General features: G+C 42.3%; 1 protein-coding gene across 17 annotated transcripts in view; it reads right to left on the bottom strand.

The window, feature by feature from the left end:
- The window catches only part of PDE4DIP (phosphodiesterase 4D interacting protein), a gene marked incomplete at both ends in the record, with an annotated part of 218,443 nt that overhangs the window by 41,113 nt on the left and 164,116 nt on the right, over positions 1-13,214 (bottom strand). For 13 of the 17 annotated variants that reach the window (XM_079696963.1, XM_079696965.1, XM_079696977.1 and 10 more), the window contains 4 exons: positions 251-443; positions 2,547-2,982; positions 5,613-5,845; positions 11,075-11,163. In XM_079696963.1, coding sequence (XP_079553089.1) covers positions 251-443; positions 2,547-2,982; positions 5,613-5,845; positions 11,075-11,163 — 951 coding nt within the window. Of the gene's footprint in view, positions 1-250; positions 444-2,540; positions 2,983-5,612; positions 5,846-11,074; positions 11,164-13,214 lie in introns of all 17 variants that reach the window. The other 4 variants (XM_079696967.1, XM_079696969.1, XM_079696968.1 and 1 more) reach the window with 2 other exon arrangements.

Raw genomic sequence — 13,214 nt, 5'->3', positions numbered from 1 at the left:
TGACTGTACCAGAAATCAGCAAATCTAGGTGTTAGTCCATTTCCTCCCTATACTGTCACTGCAAACTTGATTTATTCATTTACTCTTCTCTGCCATCTGCAAATTGAAGTTAAGTATCCACTTCCACAATCCTAGGGTCGTGGTCAGGATTAAATTTGTTATGAGGTTGGGAAAGAAAAGTGAAGTCTGCAAAGCATGTAGCTTCTCAGGGAGAAGACAGACTCTTTGGTGAAGTGAACTTAAGACTTACTAAACATGACTCTGTATTTCTCCAGCTGGTTGGTCTGGGCAAAGACAGTGGCTTCTGATATCAGAAGCTTCTCCTGGAGATCTTGATAGCGTTGTCTGCACTGTGCCAACTGGGAGCGCAGCTGCTTGGTGGATCCTGGGAGGCTAAATTCTGACTGAGGTCCAGAGTTACGGGCCTGGGGCTGGTTGACCAGCTGTGAAAAGAGCCAACACAGGATCAGGGCAGTCTGAGCTCATCCCCCAGGCAGTGATGGCTGCTACCCCTTGCGAACCCTGTGGACTTTATTCATGTGTCTGTCACAGCACTCCTCATCCCATTTGGCAGTTACTTGCTTTCTGGAATGAGCTCCTGGAGAGCTGGGGTAATGTTTTATTCATCTCTGTATCTACAACACATAGCATGGTGCCAATTGAATCTACAAGGAGGAGCTCTCTCAGTAAATGTTTGTTCAATGATTGAAGAGAGAAGGGGTGGAAACCTCCACTCATCCCTCCCTGCATTCCTGCCCAGTTGTCCTCTCAGAATCCTCTGCAGAAAGTAGAACACTCCCTAACACCATACACAAAAATAAACTCAGAATGGATTAAAGACCTAAATGTAAGGCCAGACACTATGAAACTCTTAGAGGAAAACATAGGAAGAACACTCTTTGACATACATCACAGCAATATCTTTTTTGACCCACCTCCTAGAGTAATGGAAATAAAAAAAAATCAACAAATGGGACCTAATGAAACCTAAAAGCTTTTGCACAGCAAAGGAAACCATAAACAAGACGAAAAGACAACCCTCTGAATGGGAGAAAATATTTGCAAACGAATCAGTGGACAAAGGATTAATCTCCAAATATATACACAGCTCATGCAGCTCAATATCAAAAAACTAACAACCCAATCCAAAAATGGGCAGAAGACCTAAATAGACATTTCTTCAAAGAAGACATACAGATGGCCAAGAGGCCCATGAAAAGATGCTCAACATCACTAATTATTAGAGAAATGCAAATCAAAAGTACAATGAGGTATCACCTCATACCCGTTAGAATGGGCATCATCAGAAAATCTACAAACAATAAATGCTGGAGAGGGTGTGGAGAAAAGGGAACTCTCTTGCACTGCTGGTGGGAATGTAAATTGATACAGCCACTATGGAGGTTCCTTAAAAAACTAAAAATAGAACTACCATATGACCCGGCAATCCCACTACAGGGCATATACCCAGAGAAAACCATAATTCAAAAAGAGTCATGTACCACAATGTTCATTGCAGCTCTATTTACAATAGCCAGGTCATGGAAGCAACCTAAGTGTCCATCAACAGATGAATGGATAAAGAAGATGTGGCACATGTATACAATGGAATGTTACTCAGACATAAAAAGGAATGAAATTGGGTCATTTGTAGAGATGTGGATGGACCTAGAGACTGTCATACAGAATGAAGTAAGTCAGAAAAATAAATATCATATATTAACACATATATGTGGAATCTATAAAAATGGTACAGATGAACTGGTCTGCAAGGCAGAAATAGAGACATAGATGTAGGGAACAAACATATGGACACCAATGGGGGAAAGGGGGAGGGCGGTGGGATGAACTGGGAGACTGGGATTGACATATATACACTAATATGTATAAAATAGATAGCTAATGAGAACCTGCTGTATAGCACAGGGAACTCTACTTCATTTTGCTGTACAGTAGAAACTAACACAACATTGTAAAACAACTATACCCCAATTAAAAAAAAAAAGAATCCTCTGTAGTCTCCATTTTACTTAATCCTCAGCTCAGCTGCCTCCCCTTAGAGGATCCTGATAACTCCTTCTGAGGCTCAGGGACAGACACCTGTGATGAGCTGTGACGAAAATGGCAGTGATAAGGAAGAGATGTCATTACACACCACTTGTCTGGCTGCCTTAAAACCCCATGTATCCCTATATTGCATCCTATTGAAATGATCTGGTTTTGTGCCATCTTTTCCCACCATACTGAATATCTGAAGGACAGAGACAAAGCCTTATTGCCTGCTTCCAATGTCTAGTCTCTTATCTGGAAAATTAGGCACTCAAATATTTATGGAAAATTAATTATTCATGTAATATTTATAAGATAATGTTGTAAAAAACCTTTCTAAAGGTTGATGTGTGAGGAATATTATCACCACTACTTGTGATGCAAAGGTGCCCTTCCCTTGGTACCTCCTGACCCACAGGGCAGAACTGTTTAAGGTAGAAACTGACATTTCCAACCCTTCTCCAAGGGTCTTTCATTCCATCTAATCCCACACTTACTTGGTGGGTATCCGTTGTGAAGGCAGTCCCAAGGTCAAGGCTCTGTGGTCTGGGGCAAGGCCTCACGGTCACACCCTCCTCCTCTTGGCATTGGTGCTTTCCAGAAGAGCAAATCAGCTCTGTGTTCATTCTGTCGATCTCCCTGGCCAGGTGCCCAAGGAGCTCAGGATTAAGTTTACTATTCCCTTCCCTGGTGCTCAGCACCAGCTGTTCTTTGAGGAGGTTGATGATATTGTGGGCATTCTTCAGTTTTCCCTGGAGCTTTCTGAATTCAGCCTGAAGGCTATTCTCATTCAGACCCCCTGTGGCAACCACAGTCTCCACCATCACCTCGCTCTTCTCCTTGTCTTCCTCAATCTCCCATCCATCAGACATTGCTTCTCCCATCTGCTCTTTCAGCTCTGCATTCTCAAGGCAAAGGCTCAGCATGGTGTTCCTACAGGAAACATACATAATCAGGGGCCAGGTCTGGTCTTGGCCTCAGTTCCTAATAGCCCCATTTACCCACACCTCAGGCCATCAGAGACTCAGAGACAACCCAGAGCATGAAGTGACCTCAGAGACCTACAACAACTCCCTTATTTTATACACGAGGAAACCAAGACTCAGAAAGAGCAAGAGATTACCCGCACTCCCCTAGCTACTTGGTGGCAGCATCATCACTAAAAATCTAGGACTCAAGACACCCAGTCTAATTGTGTTTACTCATGTTTGCAGCCTCATGTTCTAATTTTCAGTGGCCTCCAGAAAAAACAAGGGTAACTACACTGTTAAGAAAAAAATAAAAAGGACATTGGGACAAATTTATTATTATGGATTCTACAGTTCTATTAATTATCATCAGTCACTTTTCAACTACTGGATGAGAAATTTGGACCTAAGAACATAGAAGAAATAAACAACACTAATCACAACTATAATCAAATGTACTTATGTTAATTATTTGCTTTACGTCTGGCTCCTGTGATAGGAGATCATCTTCATGAACACAGGGATTCTGCATGTCCTGTTCACCCTGTATCTCCAGAACCTCCACAGTGCCAGCTGCGCATAAAATATTCATATTTGTTGAGGAAATAAAATGGACTAAATAACTATTTTCACCAAGACATTCTAGACGCAGCCTTTCCTCCCACCAAATATTTCACTAGGACTGGGTGGAAGCAATAAAAAATACAGCTTTAAAAAGGCAATTTACTTAAAAAGGCAGTTCACTTAACCTCTAACACTGACCTAGTGGAGTTATTGGATGCTTACATGAAATTACATAAGTGGCATGGCTGGTTCGGTGTCTGCAACAGAGAAGTCATTTAATCCTGCTCATACTAGCTGCAGACCTGAGGAATACTAACAGCAGAATCCTAGGAGGTGCTTGTCTAAAAACCTTTAGAGCTAAGGCCTACAAATCGACATTTTACTTAAGTTCCACAGGTGATTCTTAAGCACGTTAAATTGAGAACTGCTGACCAGAAGAGGCAAAGGAAGTAATAATTCATAGCCTGAAGGATCAGCAGTTGGCTATGCCCCTAGACTGGGTTTCTCAGATCCTGAAGTTTTGGAATAGAGCAGAGCTTGTCTAGCATGAATCAAGGATGAAAACGCTTTAGGACACAGGAGTCAGAGAGATCGTCTATGAGAGTTTCAATGGAGAAAAGTGGGACAGGTATTTTACCAAAACTGATGTGTAAAAGGGAAAGAAAGGGGCACATGTGTGGTATAAAGAATATTTAATATTATGTCATAACTTTATATTTGCTGTGTTCACAATACAAACTAACAACAGCAATGTTCAACAAAATCTCACAAGAGGGACTACGAATTACATAGATTCTATCTTCTACAGTATCAGTGGTTCTTCAGGTTGGATGAAGAGTTCAATCAGTTTTAGGTTAGTAACTCTGAGGAAAAAGGAAAATAATTCATGAAGGTACTACATTTGGTTGGACTGTATATTCAACTGTAGGATCAAAAGAGATGCATTGTTCTCACCCATGATAGCACAACAAAGTTTACATATAACAAAGTTTAAGTCAAACTTAAGCTTTAACTTAAGTAGAATTGAAGAAAAGAAATATCATGATAATTCAGAGTAAAAGAACCAACATTAAGGATGATCACAAGAGTATTTCAAAAATTGTTTGACAAAGTATACAGTATAGAAGAAAAGGTTTATAATTTAATAATTGGGAGCCAGGGGTCTAGCCAGGGACTATTATGCAACCTTGAGCAAGTTACCAGAACTTTTTAGGCCAGAGTTTCCTCGACTATGAAATAAGACATTATGCTGGATGCCAAGGTCCTCTTCTGTACTAATATTATTCTATGATTCAGGGACATTTAAGTGGCACATAATAGGCAGGGAAACAATAGGGCATGAATTAGAAGTTGTACATCTGCACAGCTGTGTTCTAAACAGCAGGCCATATGATTATGACCCTCAGGGATGAATGAATAAATGGATTAGCCCTATGTTATCAGCATGTTCCCCAAGCATCTTTTGAAAAAAAGCCATTAAAGACAGAGTGGTCAATCTAGCCAGTGAATAAGCTCCTTACCACTTTTGCAAATAAATAAAACAGCAGAGATTATTAAAATTGCTATTCTGTGATTTAAGGATTTGTGCTGCTGAGAGAGAGCTGAGTGGAGGTGGAAGGGCCTCTGTATAAATCCTCCTCCTCGTGGACTATTCTGGTTCTGCACATAGCAGTGAAGCATCTTGGGTAGCAGAAGATTCCTTACATGTCACAGTCAATTCAAAAGAGCAATGCGAGTCATACAACTAGATTTCCACTCATGGCAGTCATATATGTATAGCTAATAATGGACATTATTATACTGAATTAAGACCAGATTTATTTGAATAGTTTGAATGGTAATTATTGATAATCCCCATTATCCAATATTATTAACTTTTCTAAGAATTTATAGAACAATTAATGCATGGAGCATGGGATGTGGATCAAGAAGCCCCATGGCAGCACAAATGCCTTGGCAGCAGCAAGGTGAGTCCCTTGGCTATGGTAGCCTCTCCATCAGCAGGCTCCCCTTCTCTGGTGCACATCCTACCTGATGTGGGCCACAGAGGAGAATCCTGCTTCCTCGATTTGAGCCTTTAGCTCCTTCAGTTCCCCCTCAGCTTTCCTCTTCTCCTCTAAGAGCTGGTGAATCTCAGCCCTCAGGTGGAGCATTTCCTCCTGAAGACCCCTGTTACTGTCCCCTCCTGTTGTGGACGGAGGGGCAAGAGATACGTTCTGGGTCTCCGCAGCTGCCAGGCTTTTCTCCAAAGCTACCTTGATGAGCTGAAAGAAAATCATGGTTTAAAGAAGTTAGTGCATTGAAGAGGATCTACAAGGAATATCAGATCACAAAGGCAGCCTTCTAGGGGACCAAAACAGGCAGACCTAAAAGGAACTCCCCCTCTAGGACTCCTCAGCCATAAGGGCCCTGGAGACTGGTTTGGGTGAGAGGACATACCACACAAGCAGGGAGAATTGTTGCCACGGGCAGAGGTGGGTGAGGAAAAAAACACAAGCACACAACAAATTTAAAACAAAAGCAAACAAATGAGGTTTAAACAGGACTGGAGAGTGTGGATGCTGTGATTCTTCTCTTTCTGAGGGGACAGAGTTCTCCGGGAGTCTTCTCACAGTCAGCAAACTTCATCAGCTCAACACTTGAGTCCTTGACTGCAAAGATCATGGCTAAGATACCAAAGCTCAAAGCCTGAGGCTGTAACTCAGACTCCAAAAAGGATGATTACGAGGAAGGATCTGGGCACTCAGCAATCAGGAGTCATAGTCAGAGAATTAGGGTATAGGCGGAGCTACAGTTAAGACAAAGCAACCTTAATTTCATTGGCAACAGGCGAATCACATTCTACAATTGCTGAGAAGTTAAAGTGAGGCCACCTGCCTAGCAACCAATTTCCCTTGTTGGTTATCACCCTATGCTGATGTTGCCAGCCAAACTCTCTCTACAAATCTAAGCACGTGAGAAGAAAACAAGCAGAAGCAATTTCCCATCACCTTTGTTTTTTGAGGATACTCTTGAAGTTACTCCTTAATGTTCAACTAAAGCAGATTGTATAGTTTTTCCTCAGATAATATTTTAGGGCATCCCTGGTGGCACAGTGGTTAAGAATCTGCCTGCCAACGCAGGGGACACGGGTTCAAGCCCTGGTTTGGGAAGATCCCACATGCCACGGAGCAACTAAGCCCGTGTGCCACAACTACTGAGCCTGCGCTCTAGAGCCTGTGAGTCGCAACTACTGAGCCCGTGTGCCACAATTACTGAAGCCCGCACACCTAGAGCCCACACTCTGCAACAAGAGAAGCCACCGCAATGAGAAACCCACGCACAGCAGCAAAGACCCAATGCAGCCAAAAATAAACAAAATAAAAATAAATAAATAATTTTTAAAAATTACTTTTTTAACTTTTAAACTTTTTTATTGTTCGTCTTGGGCTCCTCTCCAGCTTTTCCCATGCTTTTAAAAGTTTAGAAACCAAAACATGAGTATGATAATCTACTTAGTGTATGACTAATCATTTTAGTATGTGAATTTCTTGCCTGTCTGTCGAATATTAATCTTATATCCCAATGTCATATTGGCTTATTTTTCCTTTCAGTGGCAGCATTTTTGGGTTTTACTTAACTTCAGGTCAATTTTGACCTCCCAATTTTCCAACTCTCCCCACAGCTATTTCTGGGTCATATTGTTTTCTTTTATCTCTATAAATATAGTGACTTGTACCTGTCACAAATTCATTCCGGCTATACAGAATCATTTCACAATCATCAAAGTCATCAAAATATTTATGTGCATCTCCATAAATCATGTAGCGGCCACTTGATTAGGGATGATTTGTAGAATTAATTATGCGCTTTATTGCTTCATTTAGGTCAGAAATATTGATATATTGGACAGAACAGGGCTCAGAGGAGCTTAAATGGATCAGTGATTAACAGCTGCTTGGCTTGGCACAAAGCCATTGACTGTTGCTTTGGACCTCGTAACAGCATGATAAAATCTAGGTTTCAGGTATGTCGTGGGGTTGATTCATATGGCACATATGTGTAAAAGCATTTAGTAGCATAGCAGTTGAGGTTGTAAAGAGATGTGCGAGATACGCACCCACGTCAAAGAAGAGGTGCCTCACACAGGTGCTCATTTCCTAGGCATCCAATCCCACCTGGGGTTGTAAGCCTGAGATTTGAGAGGCTCCTGGGAATGTGTTTCTATGGTTCTACTGCCAGGCTTAGTTGGACTGGTGGCCATCCCCACATGTGCCACGAAGCACTTGGGTCAAAATAAAGGAAGGGGGACTGGATAAAACCACTTTTGAAAGTTTATGACCTCACCCTTCGTTTAAATTATGACATTACCTTTCTAAATAAACTCTTTGCAAATAACTAAACAATGTCATCAGCTTTGAATATGGACACACTTATTCTTTTCTAAACCTTAAGGGTTCCTTCTGCTTAAAAATGTCTAACTTTAATGATACCATCTCTTTTTAAAGTGCCTTCTAGATGTATGTTATCATCTATTGATTTAAATATACCTACTTTCTTTAAAAAGAAAAAATAAGACCCATGGAATGTTAATACCAGAAGGGACCTTAAGGTTCATCTGGTCCAATTTCTTACTTTTAAATGAGAAAACAGAGGTCTGATTTGTTCCCAGGCTAATTTGCCTTTTCATATATCCATGTCCAAGGGAGTTTACTTTAGCTGCCTTGTCTGTAAAATTTAAATGTAAATGCATGAAAAGTGACTCAGGATCTAACCTTTTTATTTTTTTTCTTTAACATCTATGGAAAGCTAGTATTTCTATTGTTTTTCCTGAAGTAAAACCCCAGGGCTTCCAGTGTATGTGGTGGTAGTATGAATCCTTTAGTTCTATTGTTAATTACATCTCTTATAGGTAGTTGTTGCTGTGGTTGTTTTTCACATTTCCTAATTCATCTATTCTTTTGCTTCCATGGTATAATTCAACTTTTTTTGTGCGCTGGTTTTTCATTTGCCCCATGGAGATCAATGTGCAGATCTGGTCTCTTATTTGAATAGAGTGGTTTTGTTTTAGGCCTATTCCTTCATACCTCCCACAGTGTAGTTCATTTCTCAGACAGCATTAGGGTATTAAAAATTATCTTTTTTTCAAGTTCATCACTGACTCTCCTTTGCGATTTTGATTGTTGATTAACTTTTCTCCATTGCAAAAATTCGAACGAAGAAAGGCAATGATTGATTACTCTAGTTTCTTTCACAGGAACTTCCTAGGTATTTGTTACAGATCTTACATTTGACTGGGAATGGAATTGTGTGAGAGGTATCTGAGGACAAGTACCATCATGGCCAGCCAGGCCTGGCACTTCCTGAGGAGGGTGAGTCCAAAAATAAAGATGAACCAATTTGCTTTGGCCAAAAGGTGGTCCTTGCCTTAAAAGGCACACAAAGTTGGATGTGTTTGTTAGGAGAAGTGTGCCTATGCTTGAGGTGGGAAGGGAGCTTGGTGTTGAGAATAAGGTCTACCTCCCAAGGACACAAATAGGAGAAGCTCAGAGCTCAATCTTAAGGGACCAGTTCCCGGGAAACAAGCAAACACATTTTTGAGAATCTGGACACAAAACAGTTATGACAAAAAAAGCTTTATTTAATTGGTAGCAGGAGAGTCACACCAACAAACTTCAGAAAAGTTGAAGTAAGTTTACAATGATTTCACACACCTCTTTCCCCAAAACTGAAGACTGATTTTCAAGGAAAGGGGATACAGAGAAAAACAGTGCTTACCCAAGATATTTTTCATCCAACAGGTAAATACTTGTCTAACTTATTAAGTATCTCCTATGCCAGGTGATAGGGAAGACATTGCAAGGGAAGTACAAATGCCCCAATGTAAAGGTTTATTCCAGGCTTGGACTGACCTCAAAATGTTGTCTGATCATTTTCTCCACGCTCAGCTATAGAAAAGAAGGTTGAGGAAGAAGTGACTTTACAAACCAGTTTGCCTATAACTGAGAAGCAGAGTGAAGAACTCGTGTTATCAGGGATAGTTTGGACCACATCAGTCAGAATCTGGTCCTCTCCATATCTGTGTCTCCTGTTCACTTGTTCTGAAGTTAACCCTGACCCAGAGTAGCAATAACCATCAGTGATCTGCTGACATCACAATCTAGCTCGGTGTTAGAGTGGATATTTTCTCATCCTGCAGATCCCTCTCTCTCACCCAAGATCCTCAGTGAAATCAGGGAGTGAGAGGTAAGGGATCTGTCCAGAGGGGCAGTGGTGTACATAATTAAAGTTACAAGTACCGGTTAGCAGGACTCAGAAGAAGCTGTCCAAGCAAAAAGAGAAGTGGAGCTCATGCAGGAACTCAAGGGAGAAGTTAGGGTCAGGTGTGTCTAGAGCAGCAAAAAGGGAATCTTGGTAGAAGGTAAAGAAACTGTGCTGAGGATGTGAGGTATTCCAGACAACTGCTTGTGTCCTTAAGAGTCAAAGACTGTGCCAAATCCTGTGAGATTTGGGGACTGCTCACTTGGGTCTTTCTGTTGGTTTATTAGACATCTCCTCTTTTTCTTATGCAGGAGATGAAGAGGCAGACCCAGAAAGCCTCATGTCCCCTATAGTTTCCCTAATAGCTCCAAGGAGACTAGCACTGGAAAAGCCCAGCTGCTTCTGCAGAAGGACAGATACCAATGATCCAATTTCCCCTTAAAAACTCAGAGAGTCGCAGGCCTGGTCCATCCAGGACATGTGATTGCTAAATGTCACTGGGCAAGGTGAAGACACATAGGAGTTCCAGTGGGTGCTATGGGATCACTGTTGGTGACTTAATCTCTGAGGTCTAGGACATTCTGCTCTTGAGCTTGAGAAAATGCTGATTACACCTTCACTGATGGTTGGTGGGAACAATGTTTTAGCCTTCGGTACCAAGTTCTGAGGTTTGACAGGGGCTTGCTCTTGAAGTGTCATCTGCTGGTCATTGACGTGTCACAACCTGGGTAGATTGTCAGGTTGTCCAACAAGGTTCTCTTTTATATAGTGAGACTTCACTGAGAATGATCCCTGCTTTGGAAGTATTCCGATCCTCTTGGAGTTCCTCAGAAAACACTCTCCTGAAGCAGGTCCTAGGCCTGCCACCTCCCCAAGTAGCCCTTCGATGACTCCCTGTCTTCTGTGATGTGTTTCAGTTACAAAAGCCCAAGAGTGTAAGTGTTCAGGTCTTGTTGTAAGTAAAAATTCTTCTGAAGCTATAGCTATAGACGGTACATAGGAGCAAAGGAGGGTAGGAGGGGGCAGGGAGCAGGAACACAAGATACAAGGAGTAAAAAGGGTGGATTGGAAAGAAAAATGGAGTGAGGATAGGAGTTGGCAAGGTGGCTGGGAGGGCAGGAAGAAGACTGGGAAGTGGTTTATCTAAAAAGAAAGCTTCTCACTCCAGGCCCACAAGGGCTGCAGGAGACCACCAGTCCCCAAAGGGCTATGAGCTCTGCACCCTGGGGCCCCAGCACCTGACTTGGACTTACTTGCTGGTGGCTATTGTGTGCAGCCTCCTCCTCAATACTGTCGGTGAACTCCGTGCTCGCATCCTCTGTGTCGTCCCCTGCAGCTGCACCTAGAAGTAGGTCCAGAAGACAAAGGTGACTCCCTTCACACGTGCTTTCCAGACAGCAGCTAAAATTACACTCTTTTTGCCATCTGCCTCTGATTTCTTCCCTTCCCCACGTGGATGGCCCCCTAGCCAGCAGGGAAAGCAGCACTAAGGTACCAACTCTGTAGAAAACCTTTTTCACCATATCACTGATACTTTCTTGCTAACACTCAAGCTTAAACCTCAAAACATAAGCTGGCTTGACTGCACAGACCTGTACCTAAGAAGCAGACTGTTAGATAGTTACCCCCTCACTCATTTCCAGAAAGCCAGAATTATTCCCCTCCAGCCACTGACTGTCTATGTAATAACTTTCCCTATTGTGACATGGGCCCAACGTGACAACTTTTTCCCGCTATCGAGTGCTGAGAGGGTCCCTGATTTCCTTGGGATTAGGGCAACCAGGCTCCTCTCACACTTTTCCATTGCTGGGATCAGTCATGAGTGGGGTGATAATCTTGCTGAGGAACCCTCCTCTAAGTGTCCTGTGTCCTACAGAAGCTCAGGTCTAGTCCAGCCCTGTGGCAGAGAACAGTTCAGCTGTTTCCTAACCCCTTCCTCTAACCTCCCCTCCTTCCACCTCCCTCAAACTCTTGTCCAATGCCAACATCCTGTGCCTGAAGGGTTTCCTGCACTGCTTTGTCCAAATGGAATTTAATCCATTCTTCCATTCCCCAAAGATGAACACAGTCACCCTGGGGTGCAAACATCTATGCCCTGCACTAAGGGACAAGTAGTTGCAGTTCATGGTCCAGGTAAAGGTCTAGGGCAGTGCTGACCAATAGAAGTTTCTGTGATTTTATGTCTCTGCTGTTGAATTCAGTAGGCACTAGTCACATGTGGCTACTGAGCACTTGAAATGTGGCTAGCATGATTGAGGAACTGATTTTTTAATTTAAATTTAATTCAAATAGCCACACATGGCTGGTGGCTACCATAACAGACAGCACAAATCTAGGGCATTTCTTCTTCTCCACATATGTTAAAATAAGACCATTCATCAAATTTTAGATTGAGACCAGTGGCCCACATTACTGATTTCTTCTGAAAGTGTAGGAATTTATAGTGGTTAATTCATTTGGAAACCAAAGAAAATCTACCGTGACACTCCCCGGGTCTTACAGAACCTGCCCAAGTTAGAGAACTTTGAGATCTAGTTCTGACCCTGGCCTCAGCAACCAACCTGTTAAAACTCCTCTTATGACTGCTGGGAAACCTGGGCCTCAAAGAGATTAGGTGGCTTGACCTAGGTTACGTAGCTAGTTCTAGGTAAGAGCTGTGCCAAAGATGGCAAGTCTCTGGGCTTTCAGGCAGAGGCAACTCACTGTTCCCTCTGGTGACAAATCAGATCTTTGTCTCTTCCTCCAAGAGTAAAGAACCTGCTCCTGAGCTCAGACATCTGTGAATGAAAGGCTCTGCATGAATAATGAGCATTCACTACCCTCAACAGGTAAGGTGAACAGGGCCAGTTCACACTTATGTTCCATCTCTTGGCATCTGCAAGTTTATACCAGGGATTCATAATGGCCCAGGCCAATCTCATTAAGCTCCTAACAGCTTAATCTTTTGACTTATTCCCTGGTCTTTACTGTGAATGTTGTGTTAACTTTGGACTAAGGCAGTACCCTATTCAATAAAGCCCTACTCACAAGGAGGCACCTTTACCATTCAGCATCTTTAGAGATCCTTGGCAGGCTGTGTACAGTAGGGATTTCCAATACTTACTTTTTCAAACCAGCCCTAGAACCATCTTATTCAGAACACTAGTTGTGTAGAGGTGAATGAACACAATTCCTAAGCTGTGGCTGCTTTGGAAACTCACTGAACCCAGGATGCTAATTCACTTGAGGACATCCCTATCATATTATGCTCATTTTGGAAAATCTTTCCCTGTACAGCAATAGAGATCAGAATGTTTTTCTTTCCCCGCAAAGAAAATGAATTGTCCCACTCAGTGATAGATTAAGAAAACACACTTTTCACACTGTTCCCCTTCTGAGTGTTGGACTAGAGAA

The sequence above is a fragment of the Hyperoodon ampullatus genome (genome assembly GCF_949752795.1).
Source record: "Hyperoodon ampullatus genome assembly, chromosome: 2".
Taxonomy (NCBI): Eukaryota; Metazoa; Chordata; class Mammalia; order Artiodactyla; family Ziphiidae; genus Hyperoodon; species Hyperoodon ampullatus.
Note: the sequence above shows the minus strand (reverse complement) of the source record. Positions and strands in the feature narration are given on the sequence as shown.